Below are 24,009 nucleotides of genomic sequence, written 5' to 3' on the forward strand. Positions count from 1 at the left end.
ATTTTTAAAATGTTCACAGGTAGGGATGGCAATGGGGAAGGGATCAATTTTTCCGTATCCATCCATGATATTTTGCATATGTTTCCGTCCCTTCTCCATCATTGTCAGAATTATTTGAGAGAATCCTCATTCCTTTCCTGAATAATAATATGAGATTTCCGAGGGTCCCTGATCCCCGAATAACTAATACATTTTTTTTGTTTTCGATTTTGAGTTAATCATATTAAGATAAAAAATTTAAATAAAAGTAAAGTTTGAAATATATCTTACATTAATATCCATTACAAAAGTCACATACATTAAATTAATAAGTAACGCAGCATGTAAGGGAGGGATACAAACTTCTTTTACAAACTATCGTGAACAAATTAATAGTCTAATACAAAATTGTTACAAATAAAATCAAATTTAGATTCACAATTACATTTTTCAATGGTGGTGTGGGCACTTTATAAATGTGGACTATTCCCTTTACAGCACAATAGTTAAGTCGGAGCAAATCAAGAGCAAATATTAGATTAGATATTAAAATTGTAATTCGCTGTGGCAATTATAACATCTAAAAATAAATAAAAAATAGATTTAAGTTTAAAACATTTAATGAATATTAAAATTAAAACATAATTTTTAGACTAATAGAATTTACCCGATTTTTTTAATGTCCTAAATAAAAATTTAGGACTTTAATTAGTTAATTAGACCTAAAAGTTTAATAATATAAATATTTTTATATTTGTTATTTCTACCAATATTTATAATTTTATAATTTAAATTTTATTATTTATTTACTAGTAATTTTAAAAAATAAAAATAAAATTAAAAATTAAAATGGAAAAATGAGTAGGGGATGGGGATTTCACCTTATCTCCGTTTTCTCCTCAAATAAAAAATTAGGTAAAAAAATTTCTCCATTCCTTCTCCGAATACTAAATTAAGTATAAAATTATCATCATATCCTCTCTAAATAAAAAAAAATCTCTAAAAATATCTGTTCCTCCGTAAGGATTTTTGTCATCCCTATTTACATGGATAAGTTTTCCGTATATCACAGGGGGTAGATTATCTACATTAATCGTGTGTGGATTTGGACAAGACGCAAAACAGGGTAGACCCGACCCGTTCAATTTGCACGACTAACCATTATAGTTGTCGGGTGCACTTGAGCATCACACCCCGGGCCGCCCCGTGTGGCCCCAACAACGCAGCACAAACAATTCAAGCCAATCACCCGGACACTAATGACTAATGCCCTCCAGTCCTCCCGGGCCCCACCACTCTCTCTCTCTTCCCCAATTTGAAAAAGCGCGAAAAATCAAAACATTCGTTTCTTCTTCTAGGGTTTTAGCTCTCTGAAGCTCACAAATCTCCTCCAATCCAATGGCCAGTACTAAAACCGTTGATTCCTCTCTCTGGTGGAACCCCTTCGTCGAACTACTCACCGAGCTCGAAACCGCTTCTCTCTCATCCGACCTTTCTCCCAAACTTGTAAGCACTTCACACCCTCACACACGCTCTCTCTCTCTCTCTCTCTGTCTCTATACGCATGTAATGTAAGTATAGGTGCGTGTACATGTATATTTTGAATGAATTTTCTGTGTTTTTTAATTTTTTTTAGGCAAAGAAGTTAGAGGAAAATCGCGCGTGGTTTGTCGAAACGGTGTCGCGCTTCAAGCCACCGAATGAGAAATCGAAGGAGGCGTTGAATTCGCAGATAGTGAAACTCGGTGATCATCATCAGTTGTCTATAAAGCCTGAATTGAAAGAGCAGGCTTTGAAAATTAGCCCCTATTTAGTGAGTTTCTCAGTACTTTTAGTTGCTAACCTGTATTTTGAAAGGCAGCTTCAATTTTAGTTATACGCTATAATGTATTGTTTCTTGTGAATTTTAAGGATTACATGCGGCATTACTGATTAATTGACTTTAATTGCTTTTTTTTTTAAAATTCTGTTTGTAAAGATTAGGAATGGAATTTTAATAAAAACTGCATTTTGTTGTTAGATTCTTTTTTAATGATTTTTTAAGGTTTACGCAAATTGGGTGATTTATTTTTCACAAAAGTGTCCCTTTATGAAAATCCATTAACTAGGGTAACCTAATTCAGCACATTGTCCAAAGGAATGGTTGGATGTTATTTATTTTGTAATGCAAGATAAGCATATCTAGATTTATTTGATCATTTATTGTGGTAACTTGTCCTTTGTTCAGTGTTTAGATGAGGTGCAATCATACATTCTTGTTGAAAGGACTCAGAAGCAGCGCAATGTGGCTTTTGATTCTATTGTTCAAGAGCCGATTCATGTGGTTAGTCACTTTCTTCTTATGTTGTTCTTTTGTTTTGCATGTGGTTTTAGTTTTTTTTTTTGTTTTGTTTCTTATTCTATAATTTAGACGATTCATCAATTATTTGGATTGTTGACTGGGATTGATGCTTTAGGCTTTTGATTCTGTTGTTCAAGAATCCATTCATCAACTTCTTTTTCCTATTGCAGGGTTTAGGCCTGCTTTATTTTAGTTGGATTATTGACTGGGATTGATGCTTTAGTGAGATGTTTCATCAATTACTTGGATTTGATGAAGCATGTAGCTCTGGTTGTTTGACCCTTTTCATCGATCCTTTCCTGTGATTTTGCAGGTATTGCTTCAGTATTACATAGAGCGACAGTGCTTGTTGAAGTGTACAAGACGGATTCTCATGCATGCTTGTAAATTCCTATTGAAAATGTCTTAATTCTCAATTTCCCTGTTCTTTCATCTTATGGAACGGTTGGTCATTCAGTTTGACCTGGACACTTCCATGGCTTAGACTCAGTTTAGTTTTTCAACTATTTCGTAATGTAGTGCAGCAGATTGTTTTTTTTCCTTGCTGCTAATCCAACTAATGTTCGTGCAGTATATGTTGATCCTAGCTTGAAAGAAGGGAATGCTGTTGGGAAGGAGGCATTAAAGCTGATCTCGGATGGACTGGAAGCCAAATTGTTTTCTGTTCTGCAGGCCCTTCTATCTGCTACTCATCCTGTAGAGATGGTATGCCTGAGTTCATGTTTTCTACTACCTAACCTATATCATTTTATAGAACAGGGAAGCGAAATGCATCAATTGAGTGCCCAAGCACAATCAAGACTTCACCATTTCAAATCTATCTGCTGAGTAATGATCCTATCATTGCAACATGTTTGATGATGTAAAGTTGCTATGAGTCACTGGAAATTTTTGACAGTTGTAAGATGTTGAGTAGAGCATGGTTCAATGTAATTAATGTGCAAACATGTTTATTGCATATTCACACAAGTAAGTTTGGTTAGTCAATAATCATGTATATGTCACATAAACACTTTTCCTGTAAGCCCTTATGCTTCTTTAATCTCCTTTGACTTTTTCATTTTCTTCTGTAGTATAATGGCATTAACATGAAATCTTTGTGGCTTATTTTTCCCATCAGCTAATGTATCTAAGCACCTTCAGATTTGATTCACATTTTTTACTGTTTTACAGGATACTGATCTTTTCACTTTGTGGGCCGAAGAAACGCTTATTGAAGACAGTTTGGTTTTGGACATTCTTTTCCTTCTTTATTATGATTCCTTTTGCACTTGTAATGGTGAGAAATGGAAGAAGCTGTATTCTCTCTATAAGGTATAATGTTATTCTTCTCATTTATGAGGTATGCAATTGTCCTGTTTAACTTTTCTAATCTTAATGCTTGTTTGGAATTTGGAAACACTCATGATGCAGGGAATTTCATCTGGATCTTATAATTTTGGAAAGCTGGCAATTTCAACTGAGGCACTAAAGTCATCTTGTGATGCCAAAATACAGCTGCTGCTTACACTTATAGAAACTCTGGACCTTGAAAATCTTCTTCAAATGATTCATGACGAAACACCTTCCAGGTTTTTTTGCTTGTTATTAATTCCATTTTACCTATATTTGATTTGTCGAGGACATTTCAATCAACCTCTCTCTCATCTCTTCTTTGCTTAGATTGTTTCATTACTATAATTTTTTCTTTCCTTTTCTGGTTCTGCTGGGGAGCAGCTGTCATATCTGTGATATTGTCTTTTACATCAATTGTTTTATTTTATATAATTTCTTTTCCCCTTTTTTTGTCTTTTCTTCATCTGGCTTGCTCAATTGTTCAACCATAATTGTTTTCCATTTCTCAGTCAGGATGCTTTTGTCTTTTCTTTAAACGATGTTCAAGAGATGGACGCATTATTATCAACTTTGGATGTTTTTGAAATGAAAGAAGCAGGTCTGCTAATCCTTGCCTGGGCAGTGTTTCTTTGCCTAATTTCATCACTCCCAGGAAAAGAAGAAAATAATGTGCTGACAGTATGTTTTCATTGTTTCCTTTTTCTTCCCCTTCTCTCCCTCTCCCTGGTTATGTTTGATGTTGTCAATCTTGACCTCATTTTTCTTTGAATCATTTTAGGAAATTGATCATGTTGGCTATGTTCGTCAAGCCTTTGAAGCTGCATCATTGAATTGTTTTTTCGATATCCTTCAAAGTGATTTATTAAAGGAAACTGATGTAAGTTGTTCTCAGTTTAGAGTTATTGTTGCTTCAGGGTGACTCTGCGTATTTTCTAGTGTTTTACTTGATTTGTACTTTTCATAGTGAAGCATTTAGTTTTTTGTCTGGGATGAAGGTACGCTTCATTTTAAAATTTCTGTTTATTGTTTCAGGGAACAGCTGCTGGTTATCGAAGTGTATTGAGGACTTTTATTTCTGCATTTATTGCATCTTACGAGATCAATTATCAGGTAGTTGAACATCTGCTTTTAAAGTTACTTCTAAGGTAAAATTCTGGTTCTTTTTTATGGATGATGCCCTTTCCTTTTTGCAGTTAGAGGATGGTACCCTGAATTTGATACTGGATATTCTCTGCAACATTTATCGTGGAGAGGTTTGGATGTATAGTAATTAGCAGTTTGCCCCTCAGGGTTACTCATTGATTTCCTTTTTAATTATATTTCATTGCTCATTGTTTACTAACTGGAGATCCTCTTGCTCAAACATCCTGCAGGAGTCACTTTGTATTCAGTTTTGGGATAGAGAAAGTTTTGTTGATGGTCCTATTCGATGTTTTCTTAGCAACTTAGGAGGTGAATTCCCCTTCAGGACATTGGAACTTGTTCGCTTTCTGTCAGCTCTCTGTGAAGGCAGATGGCCTGCAGAATGTGTGTAAGTGGAATTTTATTTTTTGTTTTGTTTTAATTTACGGTATTATGGTTGATTACCTTACATTCTGTGACTTGAAAACTATAATTATTTTTAAGGTAAAACACCTGGTTTCTGTTGCATGGGATATTTTGCGTAAGTCCAGATCATCTCAGCTTGCTTAACTTGTACAGTGTTTTTTTATTAAAAAAAAAATTTAGAATGTGACCCTGTTTATGTTTATCTGGAACTTAAGCTTTAGCTACTTTTACTCATGAACCTTTCTCTATTATGCAAGAATAAAAAAAGTGTTATCATATTAGATTGCAGTGATTAATCTGACACTCCAAGTAAAACCAAAGATTCTAATGCCAAGATTCTTCTGCTAGACTGTTGATACACGTGTAAATTTATAGTTTGCTTATTGTTCGAATAAATTATAATATGAGCTTAGGCTTTTTAGTGTAATTGAATCACTTTGTGATGATCTGTTGAAATCTTTTCATATTGGTGAACTTTTTGGAAATTTATGGAATGTGCGTTTAAATTTTTATTTCCAGATACTATTTTGAATATAAATTGCTAATTGAGTTGCTATATAATATGTATTAAATCTTCCTGTCAACAGGTATAATTTTTTAGATAAATCTGTTGGTATATCTACCTTATTTGAGATTACTAGTGAATCCTTGGTAGATAGCACTAGCACCTCTCAGATTGTTGAAACTCGCCAGCCCTTGCACGTTCCTGGGGTCGAAGGTTTGCTTATTCCTAGTAAAACTCGAGGGCAGGTTTTGAAAGTATTTGGTGGCAATACTGCTCTTGTTCGTTGGGAGGTAAATGATCTAAGTTTCTGGATGGTTCCCAAGTGTTTGCTACTTGTCTCATGTTAAAGACTTTTGGAGATTTCTAAGAACATTTTTCTTTATCTTTTTTCATTGTTGATTTGTGAATGCATTGATGATGATGTAAAGGATATTTTCTGATGTCAGTCCTGCAGTAAGTTTGTTTTCTTTCTTCCTTCATCTGTAGCGTATGCAATTATAGATTTCTTACTATCTGGGTGTAAGTTTGAAATTGCACTTATTAGCAATATCCATGTGGGTACTTCTGGTCTTCGTGCTTTGAGGTTGGACTATGTTCACATGCACGAAGCAACATATTTTAGAAATTTCATCTGTTTCATCAAATCACATGCTGTCATGTGGCATCCCATTAATGTTTGCCAATATTCAGTGGGTTCACTAATTACATGATGAAAAAAATATTTTCCCCTTCTCTCTTGCTCTCCTGTTTTGCTTTGTTTGGTTGCATTCTGTATGTGATGCTATGAACACTGCCTTTGCATGGTACATCAAGAAGTTCCGAATATTGGGTGGTTTTCACGTATGTTCTTTAGTTGTCTTCTGCTTCCTTTTTGTACTCATGTGGACCTCTGGGCCTCCTTCATAAGGCCAGGAGCAAAGTTCAATATCTTTGGGTTCTGAGTGCAATTTCAGTTGCTTGTTCATTTTGTTACTGACACATGCTCCTTTTTTGTAGTATAATCAATCTGCAGTGGTCGTATTGCTCCTGCGTTTGGCCCAGGAGCAATATTCAGAAAGCAGTGCAGAAGCTCTTTTTATTATGGATTTGTTTAGTCGAATGTTGTCCTTTAACTCGGTAATTCTTTTTGGTAGTTGTAATTGTTTTTCATTGACATGTATTCTTGGAAACATTCTAATTTAGGTTAGATGTAGTGGTAAAGTTATTATTCATTTTTGTTAAGAGTATTATGTTTTGTACTAGATTTTATCTTTTTAAGAATAATTGTGATTTGGCTACTGGCTTGTGATATATATACAAATAAGGTGAGGGTTGAAATATATAACTCTACCTACATCAGCTATATATACTCACCTCTCTTCCCCCTTTTCTCATTCTTCACCCTAATATTGTCAATAGATGGTAAAATTCAACCATTATGATGACATATAGTGGAGGTCAGTTGTCGGTTGATGGTAGTAGCCTCCAAGGTGTTTTTAGTAAAGATGCTAATTGAATGCTTTGAGATGTTTGTTAAACCATGAAAGTACTGTGCTATAGCCTTAGTTAAGTTATTGCTCATGCTAAAAGACAGTAATTTTTGTTAAAGCCATCTTTTTTTTTTATTGTCTATGCCATTTAGCCTTTGATTTTACGTAATATTACTCCTAACACTAACTTGAAGACCCATTTCTTCTAACCATAGTTCCTGTCAACGTACTATGTGCAGGCCATACGTTTTGCATTGATGGACATAGGCAACTCATTGTATGCTCAAAGAGCTGCATTAAATGGGCCGATGGAGAAGAATATGTGGTAATCAATTAATTTATATTACCTTTTCTGCTTATTTCCCTTCGTGATTTTGATTATCTGTGTCCTTGTAGTTTGAAAAATAGTTGCTTCATCATTTTTAACCTGCAGGATGGTTGAGATCATTTGCACCTTGATTAGGGATCTGTCTCCTGGTTCTGGTAGTGCTGCAATAATGTCCAGGGGTGTCAATATTCTAGCAAAGATGTTAAAATGGTAAAATTCCATGCTTGTGTTTTGTGCTTCTGTGTCACTGAAATGCATGTCTGCTCTGTTGCTTGATATGTCTTTACCATAATGTACTTGCAATGGTGGTTTACTGTATTTAATATTTTTGGAATTGCTTAATTTTGTTATCTTTTTTTTTTTTTTGAGAAGGCTTAATTTTGTTATCTACTCATCTTTAACTGTTCATTTTTATCTTTGGGGCAGTTCCCCTTCTTTGGTTGCAGCAGCAGCTTTAAAGGCAAGCATATTTGATTCAGCTTCAAGGGAAAGTGTATTTGATAACGGCAGTAATGGTTCATCAAGGTGAATCTCTTGCATCAAACGTTCAAATTTTTGTGTTTCGTGTGTGAGAAAATGGATGAGAATCTGTTTAATGGTTGATTTGGAATTTACATTGATTGTTTCTTCCTGACTTATTTTGTGGGTTGTCAGATTAATTTTCTGTTAACATCTCTATAACTTGTGTGAATCTTTTGCCACATTGTTATAATATACTTTTCTCTTCATTTATACCAATTTCATGGTTGACACTTAACTGGATCTTTTAAAGTAAATTTTTATGTAATAACATCAGATGGTTGTATCATTAATGACTTTGCAAGCTATGAAGCGAAATTGAAGCTGTACAGTTTGTTCTGCAAAGTCTTATTGCCATTCTATTGTATTTGTTACATGCATTTCTTGTATTATATTTGACAGTCTTGCGTTATGAGGATTCCTGCAGTCAATTCCATGTAGCTGACAATTATTATAGTTTAAATACCATTATTGGGCTCTTATTTACAAGTTAAGCTTTTAAGCAGTGATTATCATGGCATCAGAGCCAATTTGACTTAGCAGTCTTCTTTTCCAAATTCCCCTATTATATTAATCAAATTATAAAGGTTCTCTTCTTTGTTTGTTTAGGTGTTTGATCCATGCATCCTGTACATTAGAGGATGTATTAGAACTTCAATAATCTTTTTGGGTTCAGTTAAAGTGGTAACTTAACAGGTGTAATGCATGTTGAGATGATTCAAGCTGCTCCATTTTGGACCATATTCTCTATAAAGGAGAGAAGGAAATAGAGAGTTTCCTTTGTTTTGTGAGAGCAGTTATGCTATTATGGGTGAAGTTCTCTTGTTATCTCTTGTGTGTTGTGCAAAAATGACTGGGAGAACATTGAGTGCCTTTATCTTCACCGCTGTATAATTTTGAAATTGTGATAACATCTAAAGATAGCAAAGCTGATATAGGTTGTTATGGAATATTGTGTATTCCTATTCATAGTGGATTTTTGTGCCGATGATGAAGGCTAAAAGCTAAGGCTTTTTTGGAGATAATCAGAGAGGTCAATCTTTTGGGTGATTTGAATGGAAATGAGCAAAATAATCTTTGAGAATTCTATATAAAGGATAATGGTTTTCTGTGAGACAAAGTTCATCTTTATTCGTGTCTGTTTCTAAATAGTTTTAGGATTCTTCTTCATTTAGGTTGGATGCTTTTTTATACAATACCAGGCTGGATGATAAAGATTGTCCCGTAGAGACATTTCTGTAGCATGAACATATTGTGAATTTTCTGGTGGACCACAGAGGCTCATCTCACTATTCTGGATCATTTTGTTTTTTTTAAAGTAAAAGTTAAACTGTTTCCTATTAAGAAAACCACACAAAAAAGAGAGGGAAATTTTGATTCTCATTTTTGGCTTCTGTTCTGTTCATGGTAGTTTTTTTAATTATATCTTTTAAAAGGTATACTGTGGACAAAACCCAAATCAACATTTTAACCCCTACCTCCCTTGGGATTCGCACTTGGGTGGCCAGCTAAATAAAGCTACTTGAAAACCACTGAGTTAGGCCCCTAGGGCCATTCTTTTTGTGGTAATTGGTACTATCTTGTATACACAAATGGCCTGTTTTTCTAATTGAGATGGTTTTGTTGTTTGAGTCAGATTCTTGCTTTTTAAATTCCTTATGTCACCTTGTGCTTTCCAGTGGGTGGTTGCTTTCTGGAAAACTGGCAAAGATGCTTTTGATTGATTGTGAGCAGAATGACTGTGGTTGCCCTTTGACTATATCAGGTACTTATCTTCAACCAGCACAATCTTTTATGTTATATAGATCGCAATGAGGATGTTGATGAATTTCAGAAGAAAGAGAAACTTTTAATTAAATCTCAACTGTTGGACAAATCCAATGGTTGAGATTGAAGGTCCTGACAAAAATTTCCATTCAGACGTCCTGATAGTAATACCAATATATATATATATATATATATATGCATGTATGTATGTGTGTATGTATATTATATGGTATTTTCTATTTTGACCTCATTTTGTCATTATCATTCTTTTAATTGAAGCATTTATAGACATTAGGTTTATTTATGCTTTTTGTATTTTCGTGAGTTTGCTTGTCCATCTGACTTGATCACGCATTGGTGCTTGTATTGTGAATTCTGTATTCTGATATGCAAATTATGCTTTGCAGTGCTGGACTTTACTATGCAGCTTCTGGAGACAGGAGTAGAGAATGATTTAGTCCTTTCTTTAGTTGTTTTCTCCCTCCAGTATATTCTAGTAAACCATGAGTACTGGAAATACAAGGTGAAGCATGTTCGTTGGAAAGTAACATTAAAGGTATGTTATTGTTTTAGTCAGCTGTTACATTACCAGGACACTTTGATTTGGAAGATAGGCAGTACTTTCCCTGTAGGGTAGGTTTCTAATAGATTTAATGAAACTTCAGGAACTGTCCATGATGAAGTTTGTAGGAGGTTTATGTCTATTTTAGAAGCTTTAGGGAAGGTATTTTCCTGTTTCTGGAAGCAGGAAAGTTTATTTTCATATAATTAAGCCAAAACCTTAAGAGTTTGATGGGAAATGTTTTAGAATTATGGTAACAAGAGGTTTAACTAATGAGGTATTTTGTGTATTGTTGAAATTCTCAAGCTGCTTAATGCTAGTGCCACTGCCGGGTTCAACTGTCATTTACTTCCCACTTCACTTTAATGCAAATATGTTGAAGGTTTGAGTAATTAGATTGATCACTCTAGAGCCATGATCTGGATTGGGAATGACACTTTTACTAGGCCAGATAATAACCAAAGACTTAACTAAGCTACATCATATTGACAAATTTCAGACAGGGCGGACGACGGAACTTCATTTCGTAAACATCCGTAAATAATTTTGAAAGAGCAGAAAAATTGAACTTCTCTAAGGACGTTACAAAATAATTTAAATGCTTGAAAAAGAAATAGGTGTTTACCTATCAGCCTTAGCTTGCTTGCATCGGAATCTCCCAATATATTAATTAAATCATAAAATCTTATGTTTTGTTAATTGTTGAAAGATAATATTGTTATTTGGTTAACACTTCTGGATGGGATGAAATGATCAGTTCAAAAGTTCAAATCTTTGTTTCTTTTGTTGATGATTTTTGTTCAATGTTAACTTAACAATGATATTGATATTCAGTTAATACCTCTGGTCATAATGAAATCCTGAGTTTAAAAGTCCTAAGTCTTTGTTCTTTTGATTGATGATATTTGAATATATTGTCCATTGGTTTCTAGTTTAGATTTGTCCACCATTGTAACATGTGAATATAATGAGTTGTAAATTGCATGATGGTGCAAGTGAAAGCATAATAAAAATTAATTGACTTTTTTAGAAGTTAAAAAGTTTCAGTGAACAAGCACATGTAATGGAAAAATCTTTTGTTTGTTTTAATCTCATCTTAACATATTCTATGTTAATTAAGTAAATTAATAATTACAGGTTCAGCTATGCATTTTGGTTAACATCCCTACCATACTGACAAAATGCAAACATGCCTCCTGTATTTATCATTATATTTTATTGATGTTTTTGCGTCTGTCAAAGTTGAGGACCCTTTGGGTATCAGTCAGAATTAAATTCAAGGATATTACACCTCTCCTCTTCTTCTTCTTCCATTTTTTTTCCTTTTTTTGTGGTTTTTTGGTTTTTTTTTTTTTTTGGTTGTTGGGGGGGTGGTTAGTGGTCGGTGGTTAATAGATATTTGGAAGATGTTAGATGAGTGTTGCTCTTTTTGGTTTTTCTTGCTGTATTGATTTTCTTTTTGTGGACTACTTGGTCTACCCTCTTGTATGTCTCTTTCTTATGAATAATTTGGTCTACCCTCTTGTATGTCTCTTTCTTATGAATAATTTGTTGTTTCTTATAAAAATAACAATATTTTTTACCTATAACTCTGCTTAATTGCCCTTTTTTGCATTTTTTTTATGTTTAAGGATCTATAATTATCTTGCATGGCATTTGTTTCATAATTGCTTGTCAAAAGCTTGGCTTTTGTTTGAAATTCCAGCATATTGTCTTCCTTCTGACCTCATATTCTGCTTTATCTCTTCTAATCTTCTGATTCTGCTCAAATGAATGCTGGAATATTTTGGTCGGAAATAAATGCTGCAAAGGTGAAATTTTTTCTCATGTTTATTGTTTTAGGTGCTTCAAGTGATCAAAACATGCATATTTTCAACCTTGGCCCCCAGGAAGTTGGGTGAGGTCATTCGGGGTATGCTACTCTGTGATTCTTCCATCCACAATACCCTCTTTCGAATTATTTGTATGACTAAAGAAGCCTTGGAGGTCAGTTGTCAGCACTTACTGACATTTATTCTCCATCTATGAGTCAGTGCTGCTTTTCTTACTAACAGGATCACAATGCTAACAGAAACTTTATGTCATCCGCACTTTTGAACTGACGGAGATTGAAGGACTGGAACTTGCAATAGGTTCTGCTTTGGATATTTTGTATTCCATGCTTTCAAAATTTTCAAAGGTAAGCTTTGAATTTTCCAAGGATTGTAATACTAGGGGCTTGCTACATGGTAAATGATGAAGTAACACATCGTGTTATTGGTACGCTGGTAAATAGATGTACTATTGTGTCTTTGTTATCTGCCTGTCTTTCAAGTTCTTATTACCGTATCTTATGTTACAAGTTTGAGTAATCCTTGTGCAAGCTATCAAATGGCATCTGTATCTCTTAAGTTCAATTATTTTTGTTTCTTTCCTCCAAGTTCATATCACTTTGATAGGACTTAGGGATAAATTAGGGTTAATTTTTATTGATTGAATCAAAAGAAATAACAATCCTGACCTACAATTTGAGAGGTAGGTCAATCTCTTCCAAAACTCCTAATTACTCCTAATACTAGATAAAACTCAGCCCTAAATGACTCCCTAATCTCTTATTTATACCTGAGCCCTAATTAGTGAATAAGAAAAATTACTAAACTACCCCTGCCCCTTTATATTTGCGCCTAATATAAGTTTTCATTGGTCTAACATTACTCCCCTCCCTAAAAGACATCTTGTCCTCAAGGTGAAATTCAGGAAACTGCTGCCTCTTCTTCATCGGCTTCCTCCCCGCCTTCCTCCTCATCATACACAGTCGAGACTTGTAGTGATTTGTCCTTACATCGACGCCCCGGTAAAAATTTCTCATCACATAAAAAACACAACCCCTTCGCCCTCTTGTTTTGAATCTCCATCTTTATGGGGCGTTTGAAAGTCACCCCTGGTCGTGCCCCACTAATCCGATCCCTTTGGGAATCTCTCTACAACCTCATCATTTGCGTTTTTTGGCCTCGTGGTGATGAACTCTCGCTGAAACCCCAAGGTCTAAGTTTTTTGTCCTACTAATGGTGTGCTTTTTTGGACTGAAAAACCGACTGAATTGCTCCTATTAACTTGTTTTGTTGTGTTCTTATCCTCAATCATCTGTGCCAACTCCATTGTCTCCCTTAACCCTCTCGGCCTTAGCAAACATAGCAAACTTGGATTTCTGGCTTTAGTCCCTTTATAAAATTCCCTTCCAATACCGCCTCTGCGATTCCCCCTAGACGCCCTGATAGCAACTTAAACTTCTCCCTATACTCCATGACTATTCCATCTTGAGTGGCCCAAAACTTCTCCAACAGCTAGTCTTTAAATTCACCCCACAACCTTAATGGTTATCATTGTTCTCGTCATTGAAACCATGCAAGGGCCTTTCCATCCAAACATAATGCCGCCATCATCAGTTTTTCCCTTTCTGAGAGTCCATTGATGCCAAAATTGCACTCTACCCTATACACCCATCGATGGGCATCCTCGCCTTCGAAAATGGTCATTTTCAGTTTCCTTACCCTAGAATCCGCCTCAAGTTAAGTCTATCCCGCTCAGTTTCGCGCCATTGGAGGTCTCCAACCTTGTTAATCTACTCCAGTTTCTGCAAATCCCGAAGACCCAACCCGAAATTCTCCTTGCCTTGGGCTGAAATCTCTTGCCTAGCCACATTTCAGTCATAACCGCTCCCCTCTCTCACTAGAAACCCCTACTCTCAGCCATCCGCCTTCAAATCTAACCTGTCCAGACCCAAAATCGCCTTGCCCTGGCCCAAAGCCTGCCCAGACCCGAAATGGCCTTGGCCATACCGTGCATCACCCCTAAACACTGCTGAGTCGCCAAGCTCGACCATCCCCAACTCCTGCGTGCCCCATTCCGGTGTCAAAACGCCGATTCCTGACCTTAAGTTGCCTCCTCTGGCTACGTAACCCTCAGACCCACCACCCCCAGCCATGACTCAGCTTCCTCTGTCGGGTCTGACGCCGAGAAAGGCTCCCCTAGGTTGTGAGTCCCCTGGGCTGACCTCCTCGCCACCAAATCCGTCGTGACCTGTCGCCCCTTGTCGTGCGAGACTAGTGGTTTTTGGCCCTTCGCCCTTTGCGCCGCCGCCGACCACAGTTTCTGTACCACCGGATCCTTCTCCTGCCATGCCTGGTGGTGGTTTAAGGTGGAGTTCCGTCAATTTCAGCAACATGGCTTCAAGGGATGAAAATTGTTGTTGAACGATGTTAAATTGCTTGTCAATGGTGGCCTTGAGCGATCCAACCTCTGGTTCCAATTTCTATTCAAGCAAGTCCACCTTCTTTGCTGCCATTGTCCCAAGATTTTTGCTCTAATACCACTTTGATAGGACTCAGGGCTAAATTAGGGTTGATTTTTATTGATTGACTAAAAAGAAAGAACAATACTGACCTACAATTCGAGAGGTAGTTCAATCTCTCCCAAAAGTCCTAATTACTCCTAATACTAGACAAAACTCAGCATAAATCCTAAATGACTCCTTAATCTCTTATTTATACTTGAGACCTAATAAGCAAAATTACTAAACTGCTCCTGCCCCTTTATATTTGTGCCTAACATAAGTTTTCATTGGTCTAACACACTTCTTATTGCTTTCGAATATTTATCCATTGATTCTATGCATATATGGTATATTCTGTCTAGTTCTACCCTAATTATATCTATGCAATTTATAACTCTCAATTTTGCTTACAGGAAATATCTTCCATCCCTTCTGTCTTTTACCAAGCTGTGCTGTCACCTACAACAACACCAGTTCCTGTTTTTGCAGCTGTTACGTCTTTGATATCATATTTTCGCAATCCTGTATGCATTTTTCTTATCCATACACATTTTTTGTTCGTTTCTTCCTATGCTTAAAGTTATGAATATTGGATAATTGTATGATCATTGTGGAAGATAATGGCGTAGTTGTTTACAATTTTAGGGCCTAAGGATTGGTTGGCACTTCTATGTGAGAATGCCTGTTGAAATTCCTCCATGTTTGTAAATGGTAATTGTCTGTCAGGTGTCTGTGAGTTGCTTAGATTAAATTGAAGTCTCAAGTACTAAAATCTTGGGGAGAAACCCTTGCTTCAGGTTTCTGTTGAAAAACAAATGAGCTGAGATTTAGCTCCTACTTGTTGGATTTGACATTGATGGAAAAAATTGATCGCTATTCCCAACTTAAGTTGCTAGAATTGTTAATTTTTGGGCATTCCTGAACACGATTTATGTGTAATAAACTAAGGTTTTATTTATTTATTTATTTGCATGTGGACTTGGATATGTACACGGTACACCTATAAACTGGCTTGCATGAGTATGGCACCATGCACTTTCTCAATATCAGTTTGTTTGATTACATTGTCAAAACTTAAATAATATTGTTCAGTTGGTATCTGTAAATTTATGAATTTAGGTTAAGTGGTAACTTTATCATGACATCAGAGTTTGACCTGTGTTCTCGTGTTTAAAACTCCTGCATTGTATTTCAATAAATTGCAATGAGCTGTGTTCGTGTTTGCTGTTACATTTGTGGTTACTGTGTTTTATTCACGTGCTTTGCATTTGAGAGGATATGCTAATGCTCAACAGCAAATGTTGCTCCCTTAGGTATGAGATTAAGCATTTTGGTTAAGTTTACTTTGTATACATGTGAACTTCACAAAGCAAATATACAAATGATTACCCACTTTAATTGTCTGCATGGAGTTGTCCATCTGTCTTGACTGTCCGTTCACACTCTGGCTTAATATTATATTTCTTGTAGTTATCATGTATGGGCACTTAATTGTTGAGTATCTTATACAAATTTTTGAGTTGTCTATACAGGCTATTCAAGTTGGTGCCACTAAGGTACTATCACTGTTGTTGACCATATCTGACTATTCACAACCATATTTTTCTGGCAATGCATGCTTTGGTTTTGATGATAATCAGGTTTGACATTTGTGTTCGTGCTCATACTTCTACATTTCCCATTTAGTTCAAGTGAGTGCAGTGATTGTTTCTTTTTCTTTTAGTTGAGTGAGTGCTTGGTTTCAGATTGCAGATTTAAGGCATTCTGTTGAGAGCAGCCTACAGTCAGTAGAAGATGAAGATCTATTTGTTGCTTCAGTAAATTTACTCACTTCTGCTGCACATTATCAGGTGTGTTACAGTATTTTCATTTGCCAAGTTTTGAAGACCTCTTTCGTTAATTTTATACACGGATGGAGGACTTGCATGTTTATATACTTTGGTACTGTCCTCTTCTCTATGATTTTGTTTGGTACTGCCTCTTAAATTTTCACATTAAACACTCATGTATTTGTGATGATGGATTATATCTCTGTAACTTTTTTTTTAAAAAAAAAAAAAGAATTGTGACTGGTCAAATTATGTTGGTTATGTTATTTGCTCAGTAACTATGTGTTCAATCCACATGAGGTTCTACCTATGTTACTATTGGAACTTTTGGGAGTTTATTTTCTTTCCTTGACATCATGCTTCCATCTCAATAGTGATGCTTTGGATTCTCTAGTTATTTTTCCCTTAATTTTGTGCTTTTCTTTTGCAGCCTGCTTTTCTCATTGCTTTCTTTTCAACTATGGAGAGTCAAGATGTCCCACAAAGCAATGACAGTGGGATGAAGCAGTCAGCAAATGAAGCTTCATCAGGGTTGCTTGGATCCAAGAAATCAAGGGTGATAGATGCAATTCTTCTGTATATTCAAAGATCTGATGATCTTATCAAGAGGTATTCTCTGGACGGAGTTTTAGGCTGGTTTTGGTTTTGTTGTCAGTTGATTTTTTTTAGTGATGATAGCTGTTAGATCTTGTGGCTTGTAATTTGTATGTTGGATACTGTTACTATCTGAGGTTACATGCTATAATCTGTCTGAAATTTTATTTATCTTGTCCAGCAATCCCCGCATACTGCTGAATGTACTTAACTTCCTAAAGGCCTTGTGGCAAGGGGCTGGGCAATACACAAATATTTTGGAGTCATTGAAGAGCTCCGGAAAGTTCTGGAAGCATCTGTCCTACTCATTTTCGTTAATTACCAGCTTGCAATCTCCTGGACTTGAAGATATAACAGAAGTGGAGTCTCACAATTTAGCATACGAATATCAGTGTCAATCTGCTATATTGGACATAATGGCACATGATATATTCCTGAAGCAAAGGTTATTACAAGCTGAGTCACTTGTTAAACAAGCCACAGAATCAAACGGAGGGATAGAAAATGTAGTAAGTGCTGGACAGTCAAAATCTGCAAATGATTGGGGTGCTGAGGATATTTTGTCAAGTTGGTATCAGAGCTCTGTAATGTGTGAGCTGATCAAGTCATATACTTCCTGTGCGTATGATAATGAGATACTTTTTCATGCAAAGGTGACTTTCCTGCTAGTTTTCCTTATTTTTCTCGGCAATTCAGTAGAAAGAGATATGCAACTTCTCATTTAATTTCACAATTCTCCAATTGGCTTAATAAGAACTTCCGAATTACAATGGTTTATACCTGACTGAATGATACTCTATGATGTGGAGTACATCTGTTTGTACACATGGTTCTTTGATAATTGTTTTATCCCCTTGTCTTATACTCTTTATATTCAAATTTGTAAAAACTGTAATATTCACAATTTTACATGCTACTTCGCAGGCTGCGGTCAGTTTACTTACTGTGCATATGATAGGGAAATTAGCAACCGGTGATTCGGGAAGTTTGTCTGTTTCATTGCTTGAGAAGGTTCGCCTTATGTCGAAAAAGGTATGACCCAGTCTACTATAGGCATGCTGTTAATCTTTTCTAATTAGGTGATCCTTTTGATCCATCATCTTTGTTTCACAATTACCGGTCTATTTTTCTCCATTTCTTTTTGTCTTTGAGGTCACATCATATTATTTGGATGATGATATTTTTTGTCAACAGTTGACCAGCCATGCTGCTTTTACTCAATTACTGATGCAATACTCACAGCGTCGCTACAGGTAAATAAAGTTCATGTGTTTTCTTTTAGATCAACTGTTTTATTTCGAAACAGGACATCTAAATCCAATTAGCCATGTTAACTGCTGATGCTGAATGAAAAATGATGTTATTTTTTATTTTTACTGAGGTTTGTAAATGTATGACTGAATGTCCTTGTGATGTCATGTCAACTTACTTGTGTACTGCTTGACCAAAATGTAGAGGTCTGGGCTATAATTCTGTTTCAGAATATGAAAGGCATTAGTTATATATATGCACATTTAATTAATTAATTAATTAATTTTTTATAATTTCCCATGATGTGATCACTCTCTTGTCTACTAAATTAATATTTTTAATTCTTTGGAATTTCTTTCCAGTGAAGGAAAAGAGTTGATGATTTTAATACTCAGTGATCTTTACTGTCATCTTCAAGGAGAGCTTGAAGGTCGTGAAATCAGTCCTGGGCCATTCAGAGAACTATCGCAGTATCTGATTGAATCTAAGTTTTTGCAGTCGTACGAACATAAATACAATGCTGACCTATTTGCTGCTTCCGAAGATGTGTACTTGTTTGATCCTGTATGCATTAAAGAAGATTTGGGTTTGGACATGTGGGATTATTCAGAATGGAAAGCATCTAAAGCAATTGCTGACACAACATTGCATTGCATGCAAGAAGCAAACTCAATGGTGTTACTTGCAACTTCAAAGCTTTCTGCTCTGAAAGCATTAGTAACTGTCCTAACAGTGTATGAAAATGATGTAAGTCCTCTGATTCTGAATGCCTTCTGTTAGGGTCTGCTAACCTTGAACATTAGAGATCTAGAAAAGTTTGTTCAGTGAACCTATTTATGTTTTTTTTCCCCCTTCTTTTACACTTTTTGTTATATGTAGAAGTAAAGTTTAATCTCACTTTAAAGATCACAAGAGTACATCTAAATTGATTTGATTTTTATCTCTTCTCTTCTAGAGGTGTTCTGTTTAATTTTCTGGTTCTGTGTAGTTTCAATGTAGATACTGACTAAAAGAATGCAATTATAAGTTAGGGAGGTGTATTTATGTAAGTTTTTGAAGCTTTGGTCCGAATTTGTGTTGAAACCCTTAGAAAATATTGGACGTATCATGCTAATAATTGAGGTGTATTACACAAATGTTTCGATTTGCATTACAGTGGGCTAACACTTTGAACACAAGGTAAAAATATTGTTAATTATTAATAGAATTTACATGAAGGACATTAAATAACTCTGCTGTTCACATGTTACAATCTTTGCTCCTAGGAGCTTACATTTAATGTCATTTAATCTTTTGAGTGTTGGATTTCTTGAGAATCAAGAATATTGTATGTGCGAATAAGAAAATAAACTTCTATATGTTGTAAAGATAGATTTGATGAACTTTGATCATTTCTTATATTTTTCATTTTTTAGAATTTAAAAATAATGTTACTGTAACATTATTTTTAAATGATCAAACTCCTACATATTGGCTAATAGCAAGAGGGATTTTAATCTCATGCTTTCTGGCTTGGGCATATAATTTTCCTGTTTGTGCATTTGCTTGTATTATAGATTATTGACTCTTGTCTGATGGGCAGTCACTGGAGAAAAGGTCCAAAATTGGAACGATGAACCCTGATGACCTCACTCTTTCATGCATTGATCACATATGCCAAAATTTCCATGTGACGGTCGAACTGTTAGCTCTGGCTCCAGGTGCCTCTAAAGATATCCTTGAATTCCTTGCTGCTCAGGCAGAACTACTTCTCCATCTTGTGAAATCTGTTCAGAAAAGACCAACTTCACCCATTTGTGCAGTTTTAAAAACCTGTGGCTCTGGCCTTAAAGTGCTGAGTGACTTGAGGTCATCAGTTACTATGGTGAATGTAACGATAAAGCATTTGCTTATGTTGCTTCTCTTGGTGATGGAGTCTACTTGCCTTAATTCACATCGAGATGGGCTGAAAGATAAGGAATTTGAAAACTTAGCTGAGATTTCCAATGTGACCTTGGGGTTACTACCTCTTCTCTGCCATTGCATAATTTGCGCAGAGCATTGCACTCTCTCCCTGACTATTGTGGACCTGATACTGAGAAGTTTGCTGACACCTAATACTTGGTTCCCCATCATACAGCAATATCTCCAGCTGCGGCATGTCATTCAGAAGCTTCAAGATAAAACAACTTTTGCATCCATTCCAATAATATTGAAGTTCTTTTTGACACTTGCACGAGTTAGAGGAGGTGCTGAGATGCTCATTAATGCTGGTTTTTTCTCATCGCTCAAAGTTTTGTTTTCCGAATTATTGGATGCTGGGCCTTCCTTTGTAGGCAATAATGATAAGATTCCCTTCAATCTACCGGATAAAACTGAAAAGCTTCATCAAATTTGGGGACTTGGCATGGCAGTGGTTGCTGCTATGGTTCATTCTTTAGGAGACAGTTTTTGCACGGATATAGCAGACAATGTCATACCTTATTTCTTTTCAGAGAAAGCTTTTCTGATTTCTTATAATCTCAGTTCACCAGACTTTCGGTCTGATGATCATGAGAAGAAAAGAGCTCGTGCACAAAGGACCCAAGCTTCTCTGACTTCTCTTAAAGAAACAGAGCACACTCTCATGCTGATGTGTGTGTTAGCAAAACATTGGGGTTCATGGGTTAAGGCCATGAAAGAAATGGATTCACAATTGAGAGAAACAAGTATCCATCTTTTAGCCTTTATTAGCCGAGGAACTCAACATGTTGGAGAATCTGCCAGCAGGACTGCCCCTCTCTTATGTCCCCCTGTCCTCAAAGAGGAGTTAGATTGGTGCAGTAGACCATCGATCGTCAACAGCAAAAGTGGATGGTTTGCCCTTACACCTCTTGGGAGTGTGTCAAAGGCGAAGTCATCTTCTGCTTCAGCAACAACTGCTCTTGTAGCCAGGGATCAAACAATAGACAGTAGTCTTGCCGTTTCCCAAACATACTTCTCAGATGCTGTTGCGATGCAGATCTATAGAATTACATTTCTTCTTTTAGAATTTCTTTGTTTTCAAGCTAAGGGTGCTGCTGAAAGGGCAGATGAAGTGGGATTTGTCGATCTTGCCCATTTTCCCGAGCTTCCGATGCCTGAGATTTTACATGGCCTACAGGTATGATGGTAACTTTTGTTTTAGTATCCCATACAATCAAGGTTTGTCAGTGGTTTGCCTAATAAAAGATCTTGTAATATTTAATCAAAATGAATTAAAATTATTAATTTATTGTCATGACGTTTTTCTGCTATGTAGACTATTTCCCAGTGCCTTCTCTTGACTTATTATTGGAAATTGCAGGATCAGGCAGCTTCTATTGTTATTGAAATATGTGAGGCGAATAAATTGAAGCAGATTGATCCTGAAATCCGTCACATCTGTCTTTTACTGCTTCAAGTAATGGAAATGGCCTTAAACTTGGAACTCTGTGTTCTACAGATTTGTGGAATAAGGCCTGTTTTAGGACGTGTGGAAGATTTCTCGAAGGAAGTCAAATTGCTCATAAAAGGTAATCATTCTTTTATTTTGCCAGCAATCATATAACTTGACATTGAGATTCATATAGAAGCAATTACAATTCGGTTCTTTTTCTATAGCAACTGAAGGGCATGCATTTCTCAAAGCATCAATGAAATCATTGGAACGTATAACATCACTCGTCTATCCGGGATTGCTGTAAACCAATGTCATATTCCGAGGAATACACCTGCAAAGAATAGCTGAACTGTGTATGCTTAAAAAGAGGGTGAAAATTTTGTAGATGTTATGATTACTTCTTTTTTTGGGGGGGAGAGGGAGGGGGGGGGGGGGGGGGGGGGGGGGGGGGGGGAGGAATGTAAATAGAAGGGATATTTTGTACAAATATTCCGGATGGTTATATCATATAATTGAAGCATTATTTTCCAGTCATTCTTCTGATACCCAACGAGATGTCTTCTTGTGGCAAAGATATTTCTAATTGCCTAGTGAAAGTCATTTTCAGTCAATTTTGTGGAGAATTTCATCGACATTAAGGGGGCTTCTGTTAATTCAATATAGAATTTTCAAATTTTGTGGGTTTTGGCTTGTGATCAACCACAAAAAGACGTGCAACCGGGTCTAGTTGGCGATGGTAACTCACCTGGGGTCGAGCCCTCACAAGGATTTATTTCAGTTCTCTCAAAAATGTGAATTCAGGGAAGACTAAATTAGTGCTTGTAGCAAGTTTAAAAAGACTAGAAAAAGACATTGAATGAAATTTAATCATGATTTTGAGGGCACGCGTAACTGTCACCATTATTCATGTCCGTGAAGATGTGAATTATCTCTCCAAAGGGACAGTATTGTTTGTCTTTAGGCAAGCAGCGGGGACTCGCACCTTTCGAAGGTGGTATCCATATAAACAAATAATTCACAATTGTGAAGACACATGGATTTCATGGCGCCAAAGTTCCAATATTTCGAAATGGGCACACTACTATGTTTGGTCCACACACAGAGAGCGGGATGATTCTTCTTCCATGGGAATATTTGAGATTATTTCTTACTTTAGAACGAAAAAGATGGTGATATTAAATTTGTTACTATATTCTCTCTTAAAAAAAAAAAAAAAAAAGAGTAAGAAGCCAATGAATGGCGCTTGTGAAGATTATCAGTATGCCCCTCTTTCAATTATTTGTTTAGTACAATGATGATTACTCACTCAAATCACTTTTTTTCATCAAAACACGGATAAAGAAAGAAAGAAAATCACTTTTGCTTTGCATCTAATACCTCTCTATCTCTTTACCTATACGTATTTTTAGCAAGGATAATGATATAATCAATTCCTTTCTGCCGCATAAGCTGTCAACTCGAAGTATATAAGTGCATTTGTACAATTATTTTTATTTGGAAAGTGATGTTATAAATTCAAAGCAACTTTATTTTGGGTTTCAAATTTTTAAATTATCTTGTATCATTTATTTATTATTAATGAAATATATGGATGAAATTTAACTACCTCTGAGTGGGGAATTATAGTTTGTCCAGTACAGAATCTTTTTAATTTCGTTTTCCTTCTTTTTCTTTCTAAAAGTGAAAGCTGCCATGTTGACTAACATTCTATTCTTGTTTATTTTTTGAATTTTTTTTGTATTTATATATTATTATTTGTTAAGGAAACAAGAAGACAAAAATGAGAAAAAAATATATATATAATCATCAAATGGGCAACTTGAATTGGAGGATTATACAAATATCAAATGGGCATCTTAAATTGCAGGATTTGTGGAATTCATTAATGCGGACGTTATTATTATTTGAAATTTTTTTAGAAATAATAAAAAAATGTAATTTTTTTAATTTTTGTGGCGGAGATTAAAATAATTCCTATGAATTCGACAGATCGTATTTGTACACCGTCCGATGAGATTTAAACTCACTCAGTCAGGTGTATTTAATTGATTAAATAAATACTCAGACCAGTCAGTTTGAGTTTAGTACGTATGACGATTTTTGTACGATTCCGCTACGTATCATAAATATGCGCAATTTTAAACCCAAACAAACGACGCCGTTCCCACTGACAAAACGACATATCCAAAACTACAATCACCCAGCCTTGGATCCCTCACATAACTCTAGTCAACCTTAACTCAACCACAGTTACTTCCACCCCGCCCCACGATCCCTCCACGTGTCCCACC

At 35.8% G+C, this 24,009-nt stretch overlaps 1 protein-coding gene across 1 annotated transcript; it reads left to right on the plus strand.

Moving 5' to 3' along the window:
• Window positions 1-1,265: 1,265 nt before the first annotated feature.
• LOC102622006 (uncharacterized) lies at window positions 1,266-22,973 on the plus strand. Its single transcript, XM_006487354.4, has 32 exons — window positions 1,266-1,485; window positions 1,616-1,792; window positions 2,207-2,302; window positions 2,634-2,703; window positions 2,892-3,025; window positions 3,494-3,634; window positions 3,734-3,891; window positions 4,165-4,333; window positions 4,434-4,532; window positions 4,688-4,765; window positions 4,849-4,908; window positions 5,029-5,186; window positions 5,791-5,998; window positions 6,705-6,824; window positions 7,417-7,502; window positions 7,611-7,715; window positions 7,932-8,030; window positions 9,704-9,789; window positions 10,199-10,347; window positions 12,196-12,339; window positions 12,425-12,532; window positions 15,079-15,189; window positions 16,198-16,305; window positions 16,411-16,515; window positions 16,925-17,103; window positions 17,270-17,741; window positions 18,013-18,120; window positions 18,283-18,341; window positions 18,702-19,086; window positions 19,922-21,460; window positions 21,644-21,851; window positions 21,940-22,973. Exons 1-32 carry the CDS (start codon window positions 1,378-1,380, stop codon window positions 22,020-22,022), a joined length of 5,910 nt encoding a protein of 1,969 aa, XP_006487417.2. The 5' UTR covers window positions 1,266-1,377; the 3' UTR covers window positions 22,023-22,973.
• Window positions 22,974-24,009: the final 1,036 nt, after the last annotated feature.

Source organism: Citrus sinensis, chromosome 8 (assembly GCF_022201045.2).
Source record: "Citrus sinensis cultivar Valencia sweet orange chromosome 8, DVS_A1.0, whole genome shotgun sequence".
NCBI classification, from domain to species: Eukaryota; Viridiplantae; Streptophyta; class Magnoliopsida; order Sapindales; family Rutaceae; genus Citrus; species Citrus sinensis.